This window comes from Gopherus flavomarginatus, chromosome 4 (genome assembly GCF_025201925.1).
Source record: "Gopherus flavomarginatus isolate rGopFla2 chromosome 4, rGopFla2.mat.asm, whole genome shotgun sequence".
In the NCBI taxonomy this organism is placed as follows: domain Eukaryota; kingdom Metazoa; phylum Chordata; order Testudines; family Testudinidae; genus Gopherus; species Gopherus flavomarginatus.
In genome coordinates this window covers 24,867,000-24,893,931 of record NC_066620.1, presented here as the reverse complement: position 1 = coordinate 24,893,931, position 26,932 = coordinate 24,867,000, and the positions used below count along the sequence as shown (strand labels likewise).

The 26,932-nt window shown below is 41.4% G+C and overlaps 1 protein-coding gene across 3 annotated transcripts in view; it reads right to left on the bottom strand.

Annotated features, from left to right (window-relative positions):
• The window catches only part of EFEMP1 (EGF containing fibulin extracellular matrix protein 1), a 76,876-nt gene extending 62,128 nt beyond the window's left edge, over window positions 1-14,748 (bottom strand). The window contains exons 1-4 of one of the 3 annotated variants that reach the window (XM_050952149.1): window positions 14,580-14,748; window positions 12,392-12,479; window positions 9,189-9,237; window positions 8,764-9,027 (exon numbers count right to left, since the gene is read on the bottom strand). In XM_050952149.1, coding sequence (XP_050808106.1) covers window positions 8,764-9,027; window positions 9,189-9,237; window positions 12,392-12,475 — 397 coding nt within the window. In that variant the 5' untranslated portion in view covers window positions 12,476-12,479; window positions 14,580-14,748. Of the gene's footprint in view, window positions 1-8,763; window positions 9,028-9,188; window positions 9,238-12,391; window positions 12,480-14,181; window positions 14,201-14,230; window positions 14,329-14,579 lie in introns of those variants that run through there. The other 2 variants (XM_050952148.1, XM_050952147.1) reach the window with 2 other exon arrangements.
• Between the last annotated feature and the right edge of the window lie 12,184 nt (window positions 14,749-26,932).

The window sequence follows — 26,932 nt, the reverse complement described above, 5'->3', positions numbered from 1 at the left end:
CAAACTCAAGGTCTATCTAGTCCACTACCATGTCTCTAAAAATGACCAGCATCAGATGCTTCAGAGAAATGTGCAAGGATCTGACGGTTGGAAGGCAGCTGTGTGGTACTTTGTCCCGCCAATATTTGGTCTCATCCTGATCTCTAGCAGTTAGCGATTGCTTTAAACCAGTGGTGAGCATCCTACAGGCCACACGTGGCCCATCAGGTTATCTGCTGGCGGGCCACGAGACAGTTTGTTTACATTTGCACAGCCACCTGCAGCTACCAGTGGCTGTGCTTTGCTGTTTGCGGGCAATGGGAGCTGCAGGAAGCGACGCAGGCCGCAGGAATGTGCTGGCCACGGCTTCCTGCAGCTCCCATTGGCCGGGAATGGCAAACCGCGGCCACTGGGAGCTGTGGATGGCCATGCAAATGTAAACAAACTGTCTCGCGGCCAGCCAGCAGATTACCCTGACAGGCTGCAGATTGTCCACCACTGCTTTAAACATTGAATCATCAGGTTTATATCACTTCCAAAAAATGTTCTGGTTATTTTTTTTTCATCCAAATAACCCATCCAATCCTTTTAAAAATCTTGTTAAATTCTTGGCCTCAGTGAATTCTTGTGGCAGTGATTTCTGCATTTAATTGCACATTAAGTCAAAAAGTATTTCCTTTTATTGGTTTTGAATATGTCACTCTCCTCAATTTCATTGAATGTCCCCTTGTTCTCGTGTTATGAGACAAGGAGAACAGAAGTCTCCAATCTACTTTCTTTAGAGTATTCATTATTTTAGATAACTTTTAACACGTTCCCTCTTATCTCCTGTCTGAGGTAGACAATTCCAATCTTTTCAATCTCTCTTCATCTGAGAGCTTTCCCAGGCTCTTGATCATTCTCTTTGCCCTTCTCTGAACTGCCTCTAATTCTGCAATATCTGTTCTGAGATGGGGCGAGCAGTGCTGCACAAAGTATTCCAAATGAGCAGTTCAACAGATGAGAAACTCATGCAAGTGTACTGTCTCTCCATCTGGAGCAGCTCTTAGCATATCCTGGTCCTGCTTCTCCCTGAACTGGGCTATAAGAACTCCCCTGCAGTGCCAGCAAGGGTGGGGAAGGTAGAAACAGGATCAGGACCACAGGGGAAGAGGAAGCAGGAGGGGCTTCTCTGGTTCATTAGTTTCTGATTTTGGCTTTATATATTACATGGTCTATACTTTTAATTAAAAGAAATGTGCCTGGAGCCTTATAAATCTAAATAAATCAATATGTATTAAGGAAGATAATCTTTTAACTGGTGAATAGTGAAATTCCAAATGAATACCATTTCGGGGATGTTTATACTGAAATATAGACTGAAGCAACCTTTCCATAAAGATGTTTTCTATTAAGCTAGATACAGCCTTCAATTGATGTACAATATTAGTACAGTAAAAGCTTTATCTGGCATTTTGAGGGAATGGGGGGTGCCGGTAAGTCAAAAATTCCAGTTAACTAAGAGCATCAGAGGAGTAGCTGTGTTAGTCTGGATTTGTAAAAAGTGACAAAGAGTCCTATGGCACCTTATAGACTGACAGAAGTATTGGACCATAAGCTTTTGTCTGATGAAGTGGGTATTCACCCACAAAAGCTTATGCTCCAATATTTCTGTTAGTTTATAAGGTGCCACAGAACTCTTTGTCGCAGTTAACTAAGAGTTATACTCACCAATGGAGGGAGGGAGTTTGGGTGCAGGAGGGACCTCAGAGTTGGGATGCAGGAGAGTGTGCGGGGCATGGGTTCTGGGCAGGAGTTTGAGTGCAGGAGGCGGCTTGGGGCCAGGGGTTGGGGCATGGGTTCTGGATCTGGGTGGTGCTCACCTCAGGCAGTTCCCCGCAAGCAGCAGCATGTCCCTGCTGCTCCCAGGCGTAGAGCCTTTATAGAAATGGAGGCCAAAAGGAACCATTTGAAGTGAACCAAAGAAAAATATTTGCTCTGGCTCTATGAAGAAGTTATTGTAGTTCCTTGCTGGTGAGTAGAAGATTATGCCATGATGGTATAATAATTTCACAGCAAAGGGAGGAGGATTCTCCGAAGATTGTTTGAACATGCTTTAGAAATGCTAGATCACTACTCTCATTAAAAGACCATTCCTGTTCACTGTTGTTAATAAAAGGGTATTACAATAATTTTTATTACCCTTTGACCATGTAAACGAGCAAGTATAGCCTTTTACTGACGTCAGCGGAAAAGTGTAACAACTCTTAGTAGAACAATGGAATTACAGTTATGGTTGGCAACTTTTCCAATGAAGAGGTCAATATGAATGCTTTATTAATGTAACAATGGTCAAATGTTAATCTTTAACTGCTTGATAGTGCCCCTTTAATAAATATTTAAAAATTTCATAAATGGTGTCTTAACATAGGAAATATTAAACCAGTGGTCTGGACAGCTAAACAGGCATGGGATGAACATGACTAAGACTGAGGTAATGTGGGTCAGCAGAGGTGCCAAGGGAAACTGGATGTAGAGATTAATGGAGCATGCCTGCACCAAACTGACCTGTTCAAGTACCGTGGTGGCAGGCTTATGGAAGATGGTGATCTTGAATGTGAGACACAGTCCAGACTGGGGAGTGCTGGAATAGTGCTGAATAACACCTCAGGTGTTGTGTATGACTCTGAGACTGAAAGTCCAACTGTTATAATACAATGGTACACCCCACCATGCCGTATGGTGTAAAAGCATGGCTGGTAGAGAGATGGCCTACAAGTGGTGCTCAAGATATCTTCACACAATGCAAGTTAAACGAAGGGACAGGTTTTGAAATGAAATCATTAGGATGGAAGTCAAAGTCATTGATGTGACTGACGAAATCCAGGAAGTGTGACTTCACTGCTTCAGACACATACTGAGGATGAATTAAGAGGGCCTGGTGAAGACAGCATGGACGGAGATGTTGTCAGGAAAGAGACCTTGAAGAAAGCCTAGGAAGCAATGGATGGAACTTAGTGCTGCCTTGGACAGACAAATATGGCAGATGCTTACAGGATGACCCGACTCCAGAGGATAGGCTATGGGGAACAAGAAGTTTATGACTCGTAGAGCACCCCATTGCCAGCTGGCATGCTGTTGTTATGATACTTACCTTAAAAGTGGCATGTAATATACCATTAGAAAATTAGTAACTCACTGTTCATTAATGTTCTTGTGTCACGTATATACGGCAAACCCACAAAGAACTTTATAGCGGTGTTGGACACATGTGACTAAAATGTGTGTGTTTAAATCAGGAGTGTCAGGGATGTTGATAAACTGGTTTTCTCCAGACAGAGGAAAGAGACCAACACCTCAAACCAGGTGTGACCAAAGTCTATGTGATACTTATTTGTATTGGAGGTTGCAGGAAGACATCATTTGCATTGTAAAAAGCACCAGAAGGGGGGGAACCAGCATAAAGTCTACACTAGACAACATAGTGTCTACAGCCAGGAGGGAAATGGAACTTTATGTGAGGATACCCTTCAGAAGAATACATCTTGAAGATTTACTACTATAGAGAGAGGGAGAGAGAATCCCTTCACCTGAGAAGCCAAAGGGTCTGACCACTTTGAGCGCTGTGAAGGGTCCTGGCCAGAGATTCTGGTCAGCCATGCTGGAGAAAAGACTTGGTGAGAAACACTTTGAAAAAAGATACTCTAGTTTGTTAAATTAGGTTTTAGAGACTTAGAAACATATTTTTATTTTTATTTGCTTGTAACCCTTTCTATCTTTATTCCTTATACTTGGTATCACTTAAACCAATGACTTTTTGTTTAATAAACTTGTTTTACTTTTACTAGCAGGGGCGGGTCTAGCTTTTTTGCCACTCCAAGCATGGCAGGCAGGCTGCCTTCGGCAGCTTGCCTGCGGGAGGTCCCTGGTCCTGTGGATTCGGCGGCATGCCTGCGGGAGGTCCACCGGACCCGCGGCTTTGGCGTACCAACCACCTAATTACCGCCGAATCCGCGGGACCGGGGACCTCCCGCAGGCATACCACTGAAGGCTGCCTGACTGCCGCCCTTTCAGGGACCGGTAGGGCGCCCCCTATGGCTTGCCGCCCCAGGCACACGCTTGGAGTGCTGGTGCCTGGAGCCACCGCTGTTTATTAGAAAGCAATCCAATACTTTGATTAAAACAGAGTGTTTGTTAACTCCAGTTAAGGTAGTAAGCTGCTGGGCACTGTCTCATTAAAGAAGCAGCGAACCTAATAATATCTGTAAGTGTTCAGCAAGAGGGCTGGACACTATAGGGCAGATGGTTTGGGGAAATTTGGGACTAGGTGGATGTTGAGGTCAGCCTGCAAAGAATAACTGGGCAGTGGAAGCCAGGGTGTGACCTGCATGTTTATATGCTGGCTGTTGGTGTTAGGGTTGTAAGCCACAGTAGCACAGCATTTAAGGCACCCAAGTTGCAGGGTAGGCAGTGACACAACCCCATACTGGTCTGGCTTGAACACCAAAGCATCACAAAGGTGTCTTAACATAGGCCCTAATTCAGTAAACACGTGCTTAAGTTCCATTGAAGCCAACGCTAAGCAACTGCTTAAGTGTTTTGCTGAGTCAAGACCATAATATGTAATTAACGAACATAATATAAACCAATCTCTGTGTGGGAAAAAAACAACAAACAAATTGGTCCAGGGACTGTGACATTAATTAGCACTAATTCAACTTCTCTAGGTAAAGTCCTGGATTGAATGTGGTAGATAATTGTGTAGGCTGTTACCAGAAAAAAAAAAAAAAAGAGGTTATGCAAAAAATAGAAGCTAACTGTATCAGTTTAAAAATACAACAAAATGCACAAACTCAAATGCACCTTTAAAGACCTATTGTATCCTAGGCTAAAAATAATGATGGAACACATTAAAAACTTACATGCTATAGAGGATTCTGTTAATGATGAAATATAAGTATTTGTAACACACACACAGTACTCTTTCATATATTCAGGGCTTGTTCCACACTACTACAAAAACACGTTTTGTACATAATACCAACGGTTACAGGCAGGTTAGAGACCAAAATAATAGTTTGCTTACTGAGCTGCTTGTGGAGCTTTCATGATAGGCTGGTACAAAATGTATTTTCTCCTTCTCAGACGTATCAGTTTCTCAGTGCATTAAGGCACATTTTGATTGTCATGCCATTCCAGCCAAAGCTAGTAGTTATATATAGGCCAGATCCTGCACCATGAAAGTCATTGGGAGTTTTGCCATTGACTTCAATGAGATCAGACCCTCAGTGATCTGAACAATATAGTAAAAGTAAAATATGTATACTCCTTGTATACAGTAGAGGTGAAATCCTGGCCCCAGTGAAGTTAATGGCAAAACTCCCATTGACATCAATGGGAAAACTTTAATGTGTTGCTCCCCCATATCATAAACAAATGTTGGTGGCCGTTAGTTAAAGTTTATTTAAAAATGTATTTCCTCTGCTATTTCTGTTCAGTAATCTTGCTGCTTCTTCCCTCTTTGGGTGATGTTCTCCCACGAGCCCTCACATTTACCAGTGTGAGAAGCGCTGATAAGTCTAGAAACCAGTCAGCATTCTAAATAAAGGTTTGTCTGCTTAGCTCAGCAATTCAGTAACAATTTGAATGCAACAGGGAGAGCTGTTTTAAAAGTAACGTCAACTCACTTTCGTCAGTGGAAGTTGTCTATGTGAATCAGAGAAAATGGAGCAAATTGAGGGCGTATTTTAAACCTAATTTTAAATGTTGAATTTTCTGAGTTTTTGCATTTAAATCAGACACCTGCTTTTACTGTATGCATTTTATATAAAGGTCTTTGCTTTGCAATATATGACTTAAGGCAAAAGACTACTGTTTCCTATCATATAAGTATATATTCATGCTATTTTTCAATTTTGTATTATGTATCTGATGTACGATGCATAATGAACAGAACTTTCATTTTTGGATAAATATGGCAGATTGTATGTTGCAAAAGCCACCTGAGAAGTACTTATTATACCGTACATGGACAGTAGATACTAATCAAAGTGAAATATCTTAATAATTTTCATGTATTTTCTTTTAAATAACAAAAATGACTGAAATATTATGGATGAACAGCTAAATTTCTCTTTTTTGCTAGTCACATTAGTTGCAGCATTGTTGTAGGAAGAGCTTAGAATATAGTGTTCATTGAAGTCAAAGCAGCTTTTGCCTTCCATGTGAGTAGAAACAGAATCTGTGCCCATTGTGTATCTTTAAACTTTACCCGTTGACTAAGATTAGCTGAAAATTGAAGTAAATTGAATGCAAATATGATTAATCTTTAGATACTCATTTATTCCAAATTTATAGACCAAAGTGAATGTATTTTGATTATCATACCATAGCTACACAATGTTTAAAAAGGGAGTGGACATTTGTATTAAAACAGAAGGCCCTTCTTACTCCAACATGATGTCAGTAATATAGCTCCTCAGAGCACGCTATTGTTTTAAACAGAGGTCCTCAAACTTTCACACTGGTTGTAAAATATTATTTAGTGTTGCTGGACTAGGAGGAAAATGTCATACATCTGTAAACAATTAGAAGGAGCTGAACTTTTTTTTTTATGAATTAAACAATAAAACATCCTTAAATGTGACTGTGGGCTCATCTACACAGTGTGGCAAAGCACGCTACAAGAGTTCTTTTCGTAGAAAGCTCTAATGGGTTGTTCTCTAACTTCCCCATGTAGACCCTGCTGGTGTGCTCTAAAAGGTACTGCATTCAAGTTAATGTCTTGCCCTGTAGAGCACTTTTCCATGCCAAGTAGACAAGCCCTGTACGTATGGAAGTCAGATTCCCTGGGTACTTCCTGCAATTGTCATATGCAATAAGAACTTTTAACAACAATTAAGTAAATCCTCTGTGGGGCCACTGGTGATCAACAATATCATTTATAAGATCTTTTCAGCATTGCAATGCATGAAGATATCCAAGTTGTGTGTGTACTTTAAATCCTCCAAAATCTTCTAACCTTTCTTTCAAACATAGTGACCATTACCCATTTTGGAACTGGGATTCATTCAGTATAATAACTACCACTGACTTTAATGGAGCTAAGATTTCATCCTTAGATCATACAGTCTGCTTCTCTAACATGATTAGCCAAAGTTAGATTTTAGCCACAGTTAGTTAATTATTGTTATAGTTAACCAAAGCCTTTACAAAACTGGTTTTATCTTTAATTAGAAAGCTTTCTGGAAGCCAAAGAATAGACAAAAATATTAATACCACAAGCACCTTTCCACTCAAAAAATGCTGGTATAAGAAATTAGAACGTTTTGTTCAACACTAGGAAATTAATACTTCACTATACCATGAATTTTATAAATTTGTATGAAAATTCAAAATACTCAGAACACAGTAAGGCAATAATACTACATAAAATTAAGCACTTCCATACTGGCACCTTAAATAATTGTAAACCTAAAAAGAATGTAGCAGGAAACACATTTCTATTTAAAACATTTTAGAGTTACTTATGAACACTATAATATATAGTATATATTACACAATCCATTAAATTGAAATAACATTGAAATTCAACAAAATGAATGTTAACGAATGTCACATTAAGTTCAGTTATATGTACCATAACTTTGAAATTAAAGACATAAAATACACTGGTCAGACAGACGAAGCATCATTGCTGAAATTTTGATTTATGGTAGTAACTAAAAACCGTTTCTATTACAATAACTAAGCTTCTACTTATTAGTAAGTAAATGATGTTGGTACTGTATATATGAATACTAAGGAGAAAGGAACTACAGCTGTGTAACGCAGCTTGCCCTGATTATAGACACTTTACTACTATTTTATATGATTACATTGATTTTGAAGCCAGATGATGGAAAAAATGAACAGGCCAAGTTTCAGTGGGCACTCTGAGTGCTCCACAAGTTTCCTATTGACTTGCCTGAAAACAATGCTTATGAATCAAGGGCAGAATTTACCCCAACATCTTTTCTTCCATAAATGTATACTTCCTAAAAGTAACAGATGTTCAAGTAAACTATTTAAACAAACAACAAATGAGAAACCATCTCAGTTTAGAATAGTGTTGCAAGTCTGACTCTTGAATTTAACATTAGCATTGCTAATACTCTGAGAATTGTGGAACTGTGCATGATGTATGTACACTCATATGGATGTTGTTCATTGCCACAGTTTCACAGGATAACTAACCTTCATATTGGAAGTAAGCTGGCAGGCTCTCAGCCGATATACTCTTTTAAAATCGGAAGAGCACAAGTTGTTCAGATATTTGGTTCCTAGACTTTCAGATAGAGATTGTAGGCAAATGTGATCTAAATATATGAAACATTCTACATTATAGCTTGAGTCTAAGTAAAGTTCATAGTGCAACTAATCTTTCATGCATTCAGATTTTAATTAGAGAAAATATATAGTTTAAGGAAATCTCTGAAACTGAAAGACTACCGCTCGCTTTCTCAGGTACTATGTTGCCTACTTTCTTCAATGCAGTGTATCTCAGACACATTTAATGTAATCCAAAATACTTAATACAACTGAATTTGCTTATCGCAAATATTGTTACCTTCAGCTGTGACAGTGAAATATATAAATGACAAATTTCAAAGAACATCCTGAGGAAATATATGTGTACTACACTAGGATGCAGCAATGCAATTGCTGGCAAGGACAAAACTCCACTGCTGTCATTGTGTGTACATATGGTTTTCTATCATTCACTTTGAGCATGAATGTAAAGGTTAATAGAAGGCAGTTGCTTACCTTGACACACATTATGCTCGCTTTGCTCATACCCAGTTGCACACTGTATTTGGTGAGTTGGATTTGGAGGTGGTCGATGAGGATCAGCAGGGGTCCGTCGAATGACATTGTTTCGTCCACCAGTGGATTCAGCAGCTGTGTCTTCTCGCCCATTATTTACAATAATTTGAGCTGTTCTAGGTAGACAGAGGTATCCTCCATAGTGGTTAACACATTTCATCCCACCTTTGCATGCATCTGGGACAATTTCACATTCATCAATATCTGTGGTTAGCAACAACACAAGTCATGTTTTAAAATGTGACCTTTACAGACATTAACATAAGTAATGTAACAAGGCATGCAAGCACACTTGTATTGTCCAAAATGTCAAAACAGGGGATGTAGAAGATAATAATTCTTTCACTTGTAAAGATTTACTATACCTTTGCACCGCTGCCTGACAGGATCCCATTCATAGCCATCTGTACATTGCTGTATAGAAAAGAGATTCAGAAAAATGACCAATTAATTCATATTTCAAATACTTCATGCACTTGTTATTGCTACAGAAAATTGTGTTCTGAGCAAACAATAACCAGGCTGGTTATATATTTTTGATAATATCAGGGAAATAGATCTCAGTGCAATACTGCTGTGTAACAAAACTAAGCAGTAGTTTATAACAGGAAATGGATAATCTTTTCCTAAATGTTGGCCTAATGTCTATTCTAAATTGACAAACTTAGGGCCTGATCTTTTAAGGTGACATGAGCTTCCTCTGTTCCCAGGGAAGTCAATAGTTGCAGAAGGCTCTCAAGATCTTGCAGGACCAGATCCTAAATTCTTTGACTTATAAAAGTGTAGATGACGCTCCAGTTCAAGACCTTGATCCTGCCAAGCCTTACCCACATGAGTAGTCCTACTGATGTCAATGTAACTATAGTATTGCCAGCTTAAAAATAATAAATCATGCCCCAAATCATGAGATTTTTAAAAATAATAAATTGTGGGCTCTTTTTTATCTGCCTTCTTGATTTTGAGCCATTAAGGTTCATGTTCTTAAGCTTTTCTCTGCAGCCAGGAGGGCTAGAGACTTACCTTATTTTTTTAAAGAAGAAAGTTGAGATTCTCACATAATCATATGACTCCAGGAGATTGGGCTTTAGGAAAAACAGCAAGTATTGTGAGACTCATGATAAAATTGTAAGTTGCAACACTGGGACTACTCATGTGAGTATGACTTTGCAGGATTCAAATGATAAAAATCATGCAGTCCATGTATCTATTCAAATCAGTATGGACTACAAATGTGAGGAAGAGTTTGAGGGTTAAGATCCCAGACTTTTTAGAAGGACATCTTCCCTCTTCTCCAAAGTATTCATTTTCTAGAACACAAGATCTAATTTTTGAGAGGCTTAATTATCATCTGACAATTATCATCTTAATTATCAATGACAGTTAGTGGAAACTGACTGAGCATCATAGTGCTGTTGAAGTGCATGAGGATACAGATGTAAAACCTCAATAGATAAACTAAGATGTAGTACATGTTTCTGTCCTGCTTGATATATTATTTCTCATAGTGTTGCAGAAAAGGAGTTGACTCAATAAATCAGCTGGTCATAGTGAGCCAAATTAATTCTTGCTGTATCTCCTTGGCTTTAGTGGAGCTACATCAGGGATAAACTTGACCCAGAGTGTTGATATCCATATTGCTCAATGTATTATGCTGAAGTTGTTTTGAGAAACTTGTTACTAATAGAGATTGAATCAGCAGTAGAAACAACAACATTTTGTTTATTCACAGGTGACATCAGTGATCTGCCAAATGTAGCAGTGAGCTGGAGGGAAAAGCCTCTAGTGTTAGGAGGGGGTAAGAGGACAGCTAATTGTATTATAATTCTAGCTCTCTAAAGGAATGACTGCATGCTGAGTTGACACCACAAAAGTTACTGTAGCTATGAAAACCCAAGCCCAAAGGAAAACAAGCAAATTCATGTATTTACTGAATCACCCAATTCCTGCTAATGCACAACAGAAGTAATGTATACTTAATACTAATGAGCCAAATCTGCTCCCATCAAAGTCAATAGGAATTTTGCCACTGACTTCGGTGGAACCAAGATTTGGCCCTAAATGCATACAGTACATGTATCAAAAATATTAGTGTAATAGGGGTACAATTTTCAAAAGCAATTAAATCCCATTTTTAAAAGCGAGTTAGAGACTTAAAGCCTAAGTCTCACTGACATTCTATGAGGTTTGGGCTTCTAAGTGCTAAAGCCACTTTGGAAAATGGGAATTGGCAGCCTACATCACTTACAGGCTTTTGAAAAATTTATGGTAGGTCTAAATGAAACTAGGCAAGCTTACTGGAAGAATGCTAGATTTTTTTTAGGGAATGCGCAATAAAAAATGGAAAATGAGCCTGGGTACTAGGCATAATCTCACTTTTAAACATTTTATAAATTGCATTTTGCTGTAACATAAGTAGTTATAACATATAGACTGATTCTGCAGCACTTACTGAAGTGAGCAGTCCCCTGACTTCAGTGAGACTACTTATGTGAGCAACAATTGCATGATCTCAGGCCCTTTGACCACAATCCTACAATTTGTTCCACAAGGACAAACTTCTCTGCTTGTGTGGAATCCCACTGATTTCAGTGGGGCTCTGTGCAGGAACAGCAGTCCACCTACATGAAACAAGTTTCAGGATCAGGGCCTCTGTTTGTAATAGGAGTCAAATATGAAAATGTGTTGTTTTTTTCATGATCCAAGCCAATGTAAACATTACTTTGCCAGTGATATTCATTACAAAAGTAAATGAGCAAACATAGATGAAAAAGTAACATATAAAGGAGACAGCCCTGCCCCTCTATTCTTATCATTTCAATTTTAGTGTGTGAGTAGAACATATTTCCAATATTTTATTAGCAGCTGGTCACAGCCACTCAAATAATTGTTCAAAACTATTCTTGACACTGACGATATACCAGCTAGAAAATTTTGTAATTTACATACAGCATTATATGTTGACTACCATTACAAAGTACTTATATTTTGTTAAACCACCTTGAAATCTCCCAAAGAAATGGAGCAAAACATTTTGACTAATAGCCAACATATATGATGTTTCATATATTTGTAATTAATATAATACGTTTGTTTTAAATAAGTTATATACAGTATTTCTGTAATTTTGAAGATGCTTGGGTGTCTTATTTCACAGAACTTGGAATAGCATATAACAATATGTCATACCCTTTTCTGTTATGGATGAGATTTATTTTGTATATTTATGATTTTCCAGTCTATTTTGTGCATCCATAAAACAAAACAAAAATACTTCCAGAGGGTTCAAATCTTTCTGAAAGGTAGGGAAAATGCCTCATCTTATAATTTTGTTCAAGTCATATAATTCAGTACCTAAATAAACCTTTCAAAACAGAAGGTATCACCAACAAGTTCAAAGTCTGAAACTTGGTTTCACTATAAAAGCACCTTAGTCTATGATGAAAATACAAAGTCAAAGAACTTTGAACTGAACACTATATTGGAAAAGAACTATGGTTTCTCTGTCAAGGGTTATTTAGAAAATAATCCCTGCTAAGCAATAAGTATCTTAAAGTCTATTAAACCTTACCGTGTATGTTATAGTTTCTTCAGTTTCCTGTGAATTTACTGTAGTAAGAGTGAAAGCAGCTAAGAACATAACTGTCAACATCATGAATCTTGAAAGAAAGAAATAAAACAAAACAATTTTTAGCACCTTTTACTGTTAAAAGACTAAGAATAACCAGCTATAGGGGCATATCCCACACTCCTTACTAGGATAAGACTTCCACTGAAGAATAAAGAGGGCAAGATGGAGCCCTTGTTAGATTATGAGGAAGTGGCTGAGATTTAGCAATGTCTTAGTCTGTTTTATCTTTCCCCAGCTGAAGTAACAGACATTAAAATAATATAGCAATTAACACTGCATCACACTCAAGTGTCTGTTCTCTAAAACAACATAACCCAAGTACCATACATACTTACAACATCCTCACAATTATCTGATTTGGTTTTAAAATTAATTTTCAAATGTCCCACCAGAAATGTGTGTGTGAGAAATATAACAAGTAAAAGAACCAGGGGGAAAAAAGGGTAAAAATGGGATTTACCTGGATCCTGCCAGTTTTTGTAAACAACCCCCATACTGTACTATCAAAATAGAGACTAAGTCTAGCCCTATCTAAGGCACCAAAAAATCCCAGACCCTGTTGAAACAGCACTGCAAAATGATAGATCTAGCACCTGCATCCTGACAATTGTTGGCCCTAGTCCCCCAAACTGCATCATCTAAACAGATAGGTTTAGCTGCTCTGACTGCACCTTAAAAATCCAGATCCTGAAGCACCCATATGCAATAGTCCCACAAAAACTCTGATTTGAAATCTAGATGCTGTTGGGTCTTGCCCAATTTTTCCACAAACCCAGAAACTGTATCACCTTCCATTATTCCACCAAAACAGTCTGGACCTCCACTCACCCAGGTACAAGGAAAGCTACCAACAACTCTCATTTGGCATATGTACTCTGCTGGATCTGGCTAAGTGCTGGCTGCCTACTCCCCAATTTCCCATTTAAATGTATGTGTCTCTTAGTCCACCACAATCCTCTGGAACCCTACCTATCATAGTGCAACAGTGCTGCAAAAACTTGTATCCAGTGACTAAATCTGGCTGACTTTTGGCCATGAACTTCCCAATCGCACTATTACCACCCAACTGTATTTGACCCTTCATTTTAAGGAATTAATTTATGTTTATCAACATACTGTGGCCACAAAAAATGCTTTTTGTGGCGCTGCTGCACTGGAGTGTATCAGGCTCAGGGTTTTTAAGGTTGCTAGGAGCAGCTAAACCTGTTCTCTGGGTGTTCAGATTTGGATCAGAAAATGGGAGATCCGGCAGCATCCAGCAGCCGGATCCAGAGCTGGTGACACTGACGTGCCATGATGTACCTGGGGCCAAAATCTGGCAGGATTCAACTTTTCCCCAAGTCCCTGGCAGAACCAGTTTATAAACTAAGCGTGGGAAGTTCCAATGTATTCCATTCTCAGAAGGTTTTTAAAAATAAACCCATCTAGTCATCTTCAGTTCGAGTTACTTCCTATTTCAATTAACTCAGAAAAGTTCTCTGCTCAACCTTCCCCCATGCCCTGATTAACGTTGCCAGCGTAGCCCAGATTCCAAGCAAAGCAGTCCCCCATTCCCTGCGCATTGAAGGGGCGGGGGGGTACGGGGGAAGCCAGCGCCCCTAACCCGCGGGAGTTGTATTCTGCCCCGAGCCCCATGATCCCATCCCCACTCCAGGTCTGCTCGGCCTCTGGTGCCCACAGAGCAATTCACCAGCAGCTCTCGCAGGACTGTGCCCCACGCCCGCACTCACCCCACGGCGAGCAGTGCGCAGTGCGCCCCCAACTCCTCGTCTCTCTTACCTGAGCGCAGAGCAGGGCTCCTCTGAGGGCACCTAGGAGCGGGGCTAGCCTGGCAAGCGCCGCCGGGGAAGAGAGCGAGTTTCCGCAGCAGGTTGGCCCCGCGCTCGGTTCCCAGCCCGTCCTCTCTGCACGCTCGCAAGGCTGCCTGGCGCGCCTGCTCCCCCCGCCGGCCTGGCATTCAGTGACAAGGGCCCGCTCCGGTGGTGTCTATTGAACGCCCCCTCCCGGCCCCTGCTCAGTGCATTAACCCCTTCGGCTAGGGCGCACGCTGCGGGGGAGGAGAGACAGACTGGGGATAGGGAGCGCCCTCCCCACGCCCAGCGGTGCCACCCACAGAGGAGCGTGTCACCTTTGCTGAGAGACCCCAGCTGCTGCCCCTCCGCCCCTTGCACCAGGCTGCTCCGAGGCTAAGCGAGAATAATGTGAACGCGTCGTTATTTCGGTAGCTCCAGGGGGCGGGCTGTCCCCTTCCAGACAAAATGGGACGAGCCCGATCCTGCACAGACTTCAGCACTCAATGGGACAATATGGTTGCAATGGGACTGCTCGTGCTGTTCAAATTGAGCATGTGCGGGAGTGTCTTCAGGAGTCAGACCCTTGTGTGTAAAGTTCCTCACAAAAGTAAGTGCTTATCGGAGTTGGGGGCTATAAAAGACAGGTCCCTGCCCCAGAGAGTTTGCCGTTGGAAGTCAGGCACATCTGCTTTAGCTGCGGTGGTCAAAAGGACACAGAGTGCACTAGGATGGAGATTAATATGGAAAACATTATAATGCCATTATATAAATATATGGGGCAGCCTCCTCTGGAATACTGTGGGCCTTAGCTAACAGAAAAAAATGCAGAATTAGAGGGAATGAAGAAAAGAGTGATGAGAATGATGAAGGGCTTGGGAAAACTCATATGAAGGCCGAAAAGATAAGGTTATTTACTTTAGAAAGGAGATGAATCAGAGAGCACATGATAAAAGTATATAACATGATGAATGGTCTAGAGAAGGTAGATGTCGATTTTCCATTCTCTCTGTCTCAGAACACAAGAACAAGAGGGTGTTTAAAGAACTGAAAGGTGGCAAATTCAAAACCAACCAAAATACTTTTTTTCACACAATGTATAATTGAACTGTGGAACTCATTGTCACAGGATGTTGCTGAGGCCAAAAAAGTCAGCAAGATTTAATACCGGATTGGATATTGATATGGCTAACAGTAACAACCAGCATTGTTATAGTGAATGCTAATATGCATTTTGGAAGATGTAGTAAACCTTATAATTCAGGGTTTAAGGTAAAGTCTAATTATTAGGGATTAGGAGGAGACATAATGTGGGGAGCAGAGTAAACTACATCTGTCTAAAGTTGCTTGCACTCTCCTTTGAAGGATCTGATGTTGACCATGTCAGAGACAGGGTACTGGACTAGATGGATCATGGCAATTTTTGTTTCCTGTGTGAATACCTTAATCATGCACCGAGGCCAATGGGACTACTATGTGCGGTTTTGTGGGCTTGGAACTGATCCTGCAATGAATTCAGCATGGGTGGATCTTTATAACTGACTTCAACAGGGAACTGCCCAGCCACCAGGATCCATCTATGCTGAACCCACTGCGACACTGGGGTCCAAATTAATGGAAAAATTATATTTGCCTTCCTGAACAAATAAAAAAAAAGAGATGAAGAGATTTTCCTTACCCTTGTTTTTTAAAATACACCATTGGGTTGAGGCCAAACATGGAAAGGAGATTTTTTGGATAGCTGTGAATGAAGACAGGATTAGAATGAGATGCCTTGCAACCTTCACTATATTTTGTCAACTCTAGGGGGTTGTACTGCTTTCAATATACTGGGGTAGTTAAAATGGTACAACTTTTGCTTGTAGATAAGTGCTTGTACATATGCTTAACTTTATGCACCTGAGTTGTTCCATTGGGACTACTCATGTATAGAGCTAAGCATAAGTTTAAGTATTTGCAGGATTGGGGCCGAGTTTTTAGAATGTTAAAATAACCCCAAAATCCTAAAAAGACAGATGTATTCAAATATTTTCATAAGCCTTTTTGAAATGTAAAATGTGTTTAAGAATTATTACTATATCCATCCCTTGTTTTCATGGGGCATTGTGCAATTCTTTTTGGGACATGATTTGGGTGAAACAAGCAAAAGTATATTGAAACAAAATAAATTAGTTCCTTTTTGAAAACTTAATCCAGCCTAAGACTCTTCAAGTATTAAGTAGTTTTCTTTACAGCCAATCCATTTTGAATTTGAAAAAGCATGGGTGAATTGGGTAAAAAACAATCATAAATCAGTAAACAAGAAGAAAATGAAGCAACATATCAGACCTCCAGCTGGAGAGCCTTCCAGAAGAGCACAATTATTATTAGTAGTAGTTGTAAATGTTTGTAAGAGTCAAAGGCCCTAATTGTGACTGGAGTCCAGTTGTGAAGAGTGTTGTACAAAGATATAAGTACAGTGAGGGCTTTTCCTGTACAAAGATAAAAGAGATGGAGGATAGGGGGCTTTCTTAGGGGCCTGTCTAAGACTGTGGAATGTACTCCCACAGGAACTAAGGTTGATCACACACCTCACCATTCTCAGTTTTAAATGCAAGATGCCTTTCTTTGACCTTGCCTTCTCTAACATAAACCCATAGGAAGGTGTGTAGATGTATTTTTATATGTAACCCTTCGGCCTGTCTGAGTTGGCAGCAACAAGGGCCGGGTTCAGTATCTAGGAGTTCTGTTTCAATAACACAGTGCAAAATCGGCCCGAGCCCCTACCCAGTGACCTGGGACAGTTACATACTCCCCTCCCCACCCCCGCCCCTGGCAACTCTAAGAGGCAATACTTCCTCTCTCACAAGCACGGAGCAAAATGTAGCAAAATCCTTTTACTAAAGAAGGAAACAATGCTGCATTATGTTGGGGAAACACCACAAACAGGATTCATAACACCAACCATGAGCAAAAGACCCACCCCCAAGTTAGTTTGGCAGTATCCTTTTCCCCTCTGGGTCTTAAGTCCAGCAACCCAAAAATATCACCCAAAGTCCCAAAAGTCCAAACCCCCAAAAGTCTCTTCAGTCCAGCAATCCAAAAATCACCCAAAAGTCCAACAACCCAAAAGTCTCTGTCCGTGGTCAGTGCAGCCCCAGAGTTCAAAAATTTGTCTGCAGAGTTTTACCTCCCAGCCTGGGGTGGGGGGTGCAGTGGTGTTAAGGGGCACCTTACATGGTCCGAGGCCGACTGCCCCATCTCTCCATGGGGTTTTGCTGCAGCCTTCACTGCAAGCCACTCCAACAGCCGCTCTGCTCCACCAGCCATCCCATGAGCTGCTCCAGCCATTCCGCGAACTGCTCTGCTCTGCCAGCTGTCCCGCGAGCTGCTCCAGTCATCCCGCAAACTGCTCTGCTCTGCCAGTCGCTCAGCAACATATATTCAGCACCCCCCCAGCACTCAGTGATTTCAGCTCTTAGTAATTTTAGCTCTTTATGATTTCAGCTTGTAGTAGAGGAGCCTCAGTGCTGGTGCACCATTGGCCCAAAGTGGATTCAGCTCAGTAGCTTGTAACTAGACTCCTAATAAAATTAAAATGGGCTTTGATATTCCACAGTAAAGAGAGAAGAAGGTGTAACTGGTATTTTAGGCCCTCAAAGGGGGCCTATACCATCAGGTACAATTACCAGCCCCCAGCCTCTCTCAGTTCACTGGGTTTTGGAACCCATGTCCCTTGTCTAGTGAGTGCTACTGAGTTGATGGCAAGTCCCTCTGTCATAAAACAGTTTCACTGTCCTTGATTCACATAATCAGGGTAACAACACTTTATTCTTCCTGCCCCAATAACAGCGAAACTGGGGATCCCACAGCAGCCAAAGTGACCATTTGGGCTGCTGTGGGCTCATGCTAGGCGAGGTGGGTGTGCCTATGCAAACAAGATAGCCCCTGAAGTTCTTTTCCACAACTCGCCATAATTCACCACCAGATGTCAGGGTAGAGCTCATCCTGACTCTGTTACATATATAAATATAAAAATTCCCAAACAAAACATTCCACTGCACACATGGGACAGATATGCAATTACATTGCTTAATGCACAACTGGAAGGTGCTTAGATAATGTGGTGATGAGCTCAGTATAAAGAACCTATCTAGAACAGAAGAGCGTAGGGTTTGGGGATATAACGTTAAAAAGTCAATGTATATGGTGAAGAACTGACAGAGCTTTACTAGTAACATTTTGTTGGTGGTTTTGTTTTGTGTTTTAATATGTTTAATTGGGGTACTGGTAAGGTTAGAAATGGAAAAGTCAGAGTTAGGGCGTAAGGGAAAGTGAAGAAGCATGCTCACAGCTCAGCACCTGCCAGCTATGATCAGCAGGCATCATGATAGAGGTGAGTCTTATAGAGGGATTTGAAGGAGGATAAGGGAGAAGTTTATATGGATTTTATCATTCATAAAAGGCAGATGGGAAAAAGCAAGAAGTGTTTATGGACAAAGCTGATTGGTGGGTGGTAAAGGCTGGGAATGTTGGAGTGAAGGCAGACGTTGATGTTGCAGTGCATTACTAGATCAGATGAGTAAAGCAGAGCTAAGCTGTAAAAGGCCTTAAAGGTAAAGTAAAGGGATTTTCAAAAGGGCCCAAAGGATTTAGGAGCACAAGTCCCACTGAAAATCAACGGGACTTGTCTTGTGCTCCTAAGTCACTGAAGTGTTTTTGAAAATCCTATCCAGGAAACTTGTGGTTGATGCAGTGCTGAAGGGAGAGACAGTGGAAGGACTCAAATAGGGGAACGGTATAGGCCAAATGAGCAGCCAGGAAGTGGGAAGATGATTTTAGCAGCAGCACTTTGAACAGACTTGAGGGGAGCAAGGTTGCAGTGGTCAAGGTCAGAGAGGAAGATGTTACAGTAGTTAAGACAGGGAGGCCCTTTCTCTCTTTGGTATCAACAGAAGACTATTAATGGAGAGGCTCAAAAGACTCCTTCAGTGCCCAGGTAAGCTCAGGAATCATTAGTTTATGACATCTTGTGTGTGAGTTGTGAGGCCTTCAAGCATGGGGCACCTGTACATATGAATGCCTTGCTGCTTTGCCTTTAGAAGTAAGAAGTCTGTTAGGGGTTTCCACAGAGATATAGAAACTCTCATAGGCTGTGTGGTTGCCATCGGAGGAGAGAGGAATAGGTTCAATACACAGGATTCTGTGCACTCTATCTGCTCTATCTTTCTCTCCTCCTCCTCCTCTGTATCCCTGTGCAGGGGCTGGCACACTGGTAATCCAGCTGCTTCTCTGAACTCAAGGACCACTCAAACCTAATGGTGCTTTGCTCCCTGGGATCCTCCAGGCTATCCTTAGAGGAAGGAGTGCCGGAACAATTTGTATAGTGGGAGTGCTGAGAGCCATTGAACCCCCAGCACCCCTAATTCCAGCACCTGTGCTTGGGGCTATATATATGGAAAAGATAATACTGTCCTGGGCTGTATTATTATTTATGGGTATCATAACCTTAGTCCCAGATTTGGACCTTAGCGTCCAAAATATGGGGGTTAGTATGAAACCCTCCAAGCTTAGTTACCAGCTTGGACCTGGTACCTGCTGCCACCACCCAAAAAATTAGAGTGTTTTGGGGCACTCTGGTCCCCCTGAAAAACCTTCCCTGGGGACCCCAAGACCCAAATCCCTTGAGTCTCACAACAAAGGGAAATAATCCTTTTTCCCTTCCCCCCTCCAGGTGCTCCTGGAGAGATACACAGACACAAGCTCTGTGAAACTACACAGAGAGACTCCCCCCTCTCTGTTCCCAATCCTGGAAACAAAAAGTACTTTCCTATTCCCCCAGAGGGAATGCAAAATCAGGCTAGCAATCCAACACACAGATCTCCCCGATTTCTTCCTCCCACCAATTCCCTGGTGAGTACAGACTCAATTTCCCTGAAGTAAAGAAAACTTCAACAGGTCTTAAAAGAAAGCTTTATATAAAAGGAAAGAAAAATACATACAAATGTGCTCTCTGTATAAAGATGATACAACACAGGGTCAATTGCTTAAAAGAATATTGAATAAACAGCCTTATTCAAAAAGAATACAAATCAAAGCACTCCAGCACTTATATTCATGCAAATACCAAAGAAAAGAAACCATAGAACTTACTATCTGATCTCTTTGTCCTTACACTTAGAAACAGAAGACTAGAAAGTAGAAAGTACTTCTCCAAAGCTCAGAGAAAGCAGGCAGACAGACAAAAGACAAAGACCTCAGTCACAAAATTCCCTCCACCCAAAGTTGAAAAAATCCGGTTTCCTGATTGGTCCTCTGGTCAGGTGCTTCAGGTGGAAGAGACATTAACCCTTAGCTATCTGTTTATGACATGAACCCCCAGCACCCCTAATTCCAGCACCTGTGCTTGGGGCTATATATATGGAAAAGATAATACTGTCCTGGGCTGTATTATTATTTATGGGGAATCCCCACAGTACAGAAGTGGGAACAATGGGCAACATCCCTGTCTCAGACATTTCTTCTCCCATCCTTCCTACTTTCCACCTCCTCCTCTCCTGAAGCCAGTAGGATTCCTCTGTGGAGCTTGGAGGGTGGGTAATGTGGAGGAAGTGGTTGAGTGTCCTGTTGATGTAGGAGGAGGAGATATTCGTGCAAAAGGATGCCCCTCTACATATGGATGATAAGGGCCAATGGATAGCTCAACAGATGTGCTCCTGCAGGGGTTGTGCCTGTCTATGGCATAAAGCCACCTGAGCCTCCTGCTGGGGTAGTGCAGCTCTGCATGGCTCCCTAGCCACAGCTGAGTCCATAGGGAGTTGTGGAGGCAGGCACTTCATTAACAAGAATTTTCATCTCCTCTGCAGCAGCTTATGAATCACTAACACAGATCAGAGAAGGCTGAGATTTTTTGACCTTCCATGGCAGGCTGATCTTTCCAGGTGAGCTTGTAGAGGCCTTCAGAAATATGCACGGCCTGGTCGGCAACAAATACTATGGTTACAGGTGAGTGAGGCTCCCTCTAAAAATTCAGGAGTTGAAGTTCATACAGTTCATTGATAATTACAGCATAGCAGTGGCAACAAAATGTGGTACAAGAAATGTATGTTCAACACAAGTTTTTAAGGGCATTTGGCACATATTTTCATGAAACTGGCAATTTAACAAGCTATCATTTGACAAAAGCCGTTTCTTTTCCTCAAAGTGCATATAAAGCTCCTAGAAACAGAAGTTCAAAGTGTTGCATAGGTTTTAACTGCATGGCTCCTAGATTGGATTCATGTCAATTGGATGCATGTGGCTAACGCCCTACACAGTGCTTTGGAAATGTTCTGGTCAGTGCTTATATCCAGCAGCATAGACATTAGGAGAAAACAATTTCATCTTTACCTCAAAAGAAGTCTTCCCAATAATCCGATGGATGCAAAATAATAATATATAGAATACAGATGTGATAAAAGCAGGGGTCAATGAATTTTTAATGTGTAAATCTTTCATCTCATAGGATCCGGATTCAAACCTAGATTAAGTCAAAAAGGAAAAAAAAACCCAGTTTGGTCTTAACCTAGCACTTAAGGAAAATGTTATCTGTACCACAAAACTATCTCAGATAGTCCCTGCTCTGGAAAAGCCTAGGACTGAGGAATACTGGCTGACCACGTACCCTGTACCGGCCTGTAGAAAGTGCTATACATTCATTGAAATACACCTCCACAATATCCCAAGAATTATTATTTCCCCTTTTATATTAATAACCATAATATCTTTTTAAAATAGAGATAATAGGTCCATGCCATAGTCCTGTAATCTGGAGGTTTCCACTGACTTTATTGGGGCTTTAAAGGGCAGTAGGATCCACACCCTTGACAATTTGAAGACGTAGTTGAGAGAGCTGAGTGAGCGTGTTGGTGTGACACTCTGTACCTTGGGGGAACACCCTACACCCCCATATTCATCTTTATGGAATGATTGTGTGGTATCCAATGCAAAGTTTGTCATGTTAGGAGTCTTCGGAAGGCTCATCATGCACTGAGCATTGTTGTTATAGTGATGTTATAGTAATAGTTACTGTAATTTTTATAGTAATATTATAGGTTATAATTTAACGTGTATAGTAATGAGGCTGAAAATGTATCCTTCTGGCTTAAAATAAGACCAGGCAAAAGCTCTCCAAGAGCAGTGAGGCAGTTCACACCCCATCAGGGCATGTATGGGACAAACCCAGCCCAGCCTCATAGGAATGAAGGACACTGGCCTAGCCAGCAACAAAAGAATCTGTTGGACTCTTGAGGGAGTCACCCCCTTCCTTTGATTAGTTTGGAACGGCGAGGGAAGAAAGGACATGATAAAAGGGAGAGACATTTGCCATTTGTCTTCCACCTACATCTACAGACACCACACCAAAAGACTGAAGCACTGATCAAAGGGGAGAGCCTGGCTGAAGAGCAACCAGCCAGCCTGTGGTGAGAAGCATTTAAGTTTGTATGGGCACTGAAAGTGTTAAGATCAGCTTAGAATGCATTTTGCTTTTATTTCATTTGACCAAATCTGACTTGTTATGCTTTGACTTATAATCACTTAACATTTATCTTTGTAGTTAATAAATCTGTTTGTTTATTCTACCTGAAGCAGTGTGTTTGATTTGAAGTGTGTCAAAGACTCCCCTTGGGATAAAAAGCCTGATACATATCAATGTCTTTGTTAAATTAACGAACTCAAATAAGCTTGCAGTGTCCAGCGGGCATAACTGGACACTGCAAGACAGTGTTCCTAGGGTTTTGTCTGGGACCAGAGATACTGGATTGAGTCATTCGCTTGCAAGTAGCTGGGAGCAGCTTACATGCTAGAGGCTGTGCGTGAACAACCCAGGAGTGGGGGTTCTCACAGCAGAGCCGGGTAAGGCTGGCTTCCAGAGTCAAGGATTGGAGTGACCTAGCAGATCATTGGTTCGGATAAAACCAGAGAGGAATGTCACGGTTGGTTGCCAGTGGATTACCTGTTATTTTAGAAATATGAATTAAAGTTAGATTACTTGTTTGAAGATGTCAGTGAAAAGTGTGGTTAAACCATTTATTTTACTATAGTTTTTTTTCCTCACTCTATGATATTGAATCCCTTAGGACAGATCCTGCCAACATTCACTGCTGGCATAACGCTTCCTACCATGAGTAGTCTCAAGAGGTTGGTCCCTAATTAATAACTCCACATCATATTTATTTTTTATCCCACTTTTCTCATATTAATGTACTTGATTACCCGCTGCTTCAACTAACTGATTTCCACAATGCAATTATTTTAAAAATAAGATTTTCATATATTTTGGTCTAAAATGTAAATTTATATATCATTTATATTTCTCCTTTTTATGTATAACTTATACAGTATTTCCACATTAGAGCTCTCAGGCCTGATTCTGCGGTCACTCGCACCATTGCTCAGTCTCCCTTGACTAAAGTGGTGACACTCCTGTTACATCTGAGTGGGGGTGAAATCAGAAGCACTGGTGGCCCTTTATGCTTGTCTTGCTACACCACTGATTAATGCATGAAACAATCAAGTGCAGTTCCCTGCTTTAGATGTCAGTGACCTCATCATCTATTGCACAGAACCTTGAAAATTGATCTTGGTAGGTCAAAGCTTTCCAGTTTATCTTTAAAATATGTTTAAGAAAACGTTCTAGATCATCTTTAAATGAGGGTGGCTACATGGTCAGCACACCTAATAAGATTATGTTTTAAAATCTGAGAATTTGATCCTGCAAGATGCCAAGCACTCAGATCTCACTGACAACATATGGGATTAAACTAAATCAAAGGGAGTGAAAGTCACCCAACACCTCACAGAATCAGGCTGGTTCATATCAGAGATGAATCTGAACAAACCCTCAAACTTTGAGGCTCAATTCCGGACTCTGCAGCTCAAGCCTGTCACTTATCAATCTAAGGAGCCTGATTCTCCATTGTGTTATGGTCCCTTTATGCCGATCTGCTCGTTCAAAGGGTATTAAATAATGTGGCTCTAGCCATTGGAGAGTTCCCCTGGCATGGCACGATCCATGGGTGATGTAGAACTAGCATAATTCTGTTCTGTTCTCTATAGGTTCTTACACTGCCCTCACAACCGTACTATTTGAATGCCTTCCAGTAGTGCATCAAGCAACATGACTAACATTTGTCGCATATAGTTAGTTCTTTCTCTTATTCTGTCCCCAGGGGGAGAATTGTGTGTGCAGTGCAGTATTTTGTTTTGGTACATTTTTTGTTTTGTTTTAGGAAAGGGAAGGAATAATTTTTTTTTTAAATGTACATGTTGCTAATAGCTCTATGCCACCCTCCCTCACAAGCCTGGCAGGTAGGAGGTGGGAATGGCTGAGGAAGGAATGTGTACTAAAGCTAGGGCTGGCTGCTGGAATTACCCTTTGGGGCAATAGGCAGCCAGGCATAATGTAGAGTAGCCCTGAGACTGACCCTAGAGAGACTGGCCCAAGAATAAGAAAAATTATTCTTCGAGGTTTAATCTCCTCTGTCTCCCACTCCCTGTTCCCCTTTTCTGGGCCAAATGTAGCCAAATGAACAAAAAATGAAGCACACAATGAATGTAAGTAACTTGTATCTATTAGCTCAGGGTGCTTCCAGTGTCAGTTTAGGAGGCATTCTTTTCCTGGGCATGTATCATGTAACAGTAGAGTTGTCTATACTAGGTGCTGGAATGGAGGTGTTATTTTCATGTTGGATTCACAGGAATTTTAGAACATAAATTATTTTGATAAGATGGCATGCTGCTTGTCTGCTGTAGTACATGGAAATATTAAACATTTTCCACATTTCTACCTGGAATTTACAGCATGTTGATGAAGGATATATTCTGAGGAATTACATTTCTGAATTTATTGCTGATTAAACATGACAAATGTTGAACTTTTATTTCAGGTAAGAGATTACAAGAGAGTATTGTGAGTGTATTGCATACAATGTGAGGATTAAAGATTGCTTGCTTTATTGTAAATTTAATTTAAAAAAGAAGAATTTTAATGGCAAATCATTCTTGATTTCAGTAGAAATCCAGGGAATGGTAAAATGGAAGAATTTTTAAAGAAAATTTCTGATCATTGATGCCAGGATTATAAATAAGTCAGTGAGGATCAGGAAGTTGATAGTGGGGAACATAGGGATATTCTCCCTTTCTCCTTTTGGCCTCATGTTGAAATGCATTTTATATTTTTACTGTTGTCGATATTTATTCATTTGTGTTACAGTAGTTACTAGAGGTCAAAATCAGGCACTGCACAAACTCACAGTGAGAAACAGTCCTTGTCCCATGAACCTTGCAATCTAACTAGACAAAACAGACAAAGGAAAAATTCCCATTGACTTATATGGAGTCAGGATTTTACCCACAGGGTATGTCTACACTGCAATTAAAAAAACATGGTTGGTCCGCGCCAGCTATCGTGGGATCATGAGGCTCCGGCTAAGGGATTGTTTAATTATGATGTGAAAGTTCAGGCTTGGGCTGGAGCCCGGGCTCTAGGACCCTGCTATCTCTTGCAGGGTCCTAAAGCCTTGGCTCCAGTCTGAGCCTGAATATCTACATTACAATTAAACAGCCCCTTAGTACAGGTCAGAGGCAGGTTTTTAATTGCAGTATAGACATACCCTAACTATTTGCTAAAGATATGAACTGAATGGAAGTTGATGCATCCTATTTTACTATGCTGATATCTGCTTTGCCTCTGGCTACCTTAGCATGTGAAAGACAAGTGATGCTTTCCAGTTAATAAAGTACAGTGATGTTGGCCTTTTTAAAAAATCAGAAGTGATGTATCAGCCATGCATTTTTGTTCTTCTAAGTGAATTTTACTTAGGATATGGTCCTTGTGCACCCAAAGCTCCCGTGGGAGTTTTGAATGCTATAGGAATGCAGGATTGGGCCCCCATGGAGAACTCAATCAACAGGAGTGTGTGTGTGTGAGTATGTGTCTGTGTGTGTGTGTGAGAGAGAGAGAGATCACAGAAATTAGCTGTCCTCTGTATGAGCCTTCCTTTCTGTCTGGGTCCATTTGTGCAACCATAAAGAATCAGAGTGTTGGAGGACTTGCAGGAATGAGTCATAAAGCTGGTGTGGGGGCATGTAAACAGCATACAAAATGAAGGTTTGGTGGTAGGACATATCCACCTTTTCTCCCTCTGCCACCTCCCTTCCCCACTGCCAGTGCAGTACACCTATGCCTGTGTCTTGTATAGCTTGTATTCTCCATACCAGAGCTCAGGGCTGCCCAGAGTTGGGGGCAAGAGGGGCAATTTGCCACAGGCCCCAGGCCCCACAGGGGCCCCCACGAGAGTTTTTCGGAGCCCCTGGAGCGGGGTCCTTCACTCGCTCCGGGGGCCCTGGAAAACTCTTGCGAGGCCTGGGCCCTCGGAGCTTCTTCTGCTCCTGGTCTTCACCAGCGGGGGATCCTTCCCTGTTGGAGAATTATCACTGAAGCGGGACCCGCTGCTGAAGTGCAGCCGGGTCTTCGGCAGTAATTCGGTGACGGGAGGCCCTTCCATTCCGGGAACCGTGGCCGAAGTGCCCCGAAGACCCATGGCGGGGGCCCCCCGCCGCAAATTACTGCCAAAGACCCGGCTGCACTTAGGCGGCAGGTCCCGCTTTGGCGGTAATTCGGCAGCAGGGAGCCGCGGCAGCGGGTCTTTGGGGCACTTCGGTGGCGAGT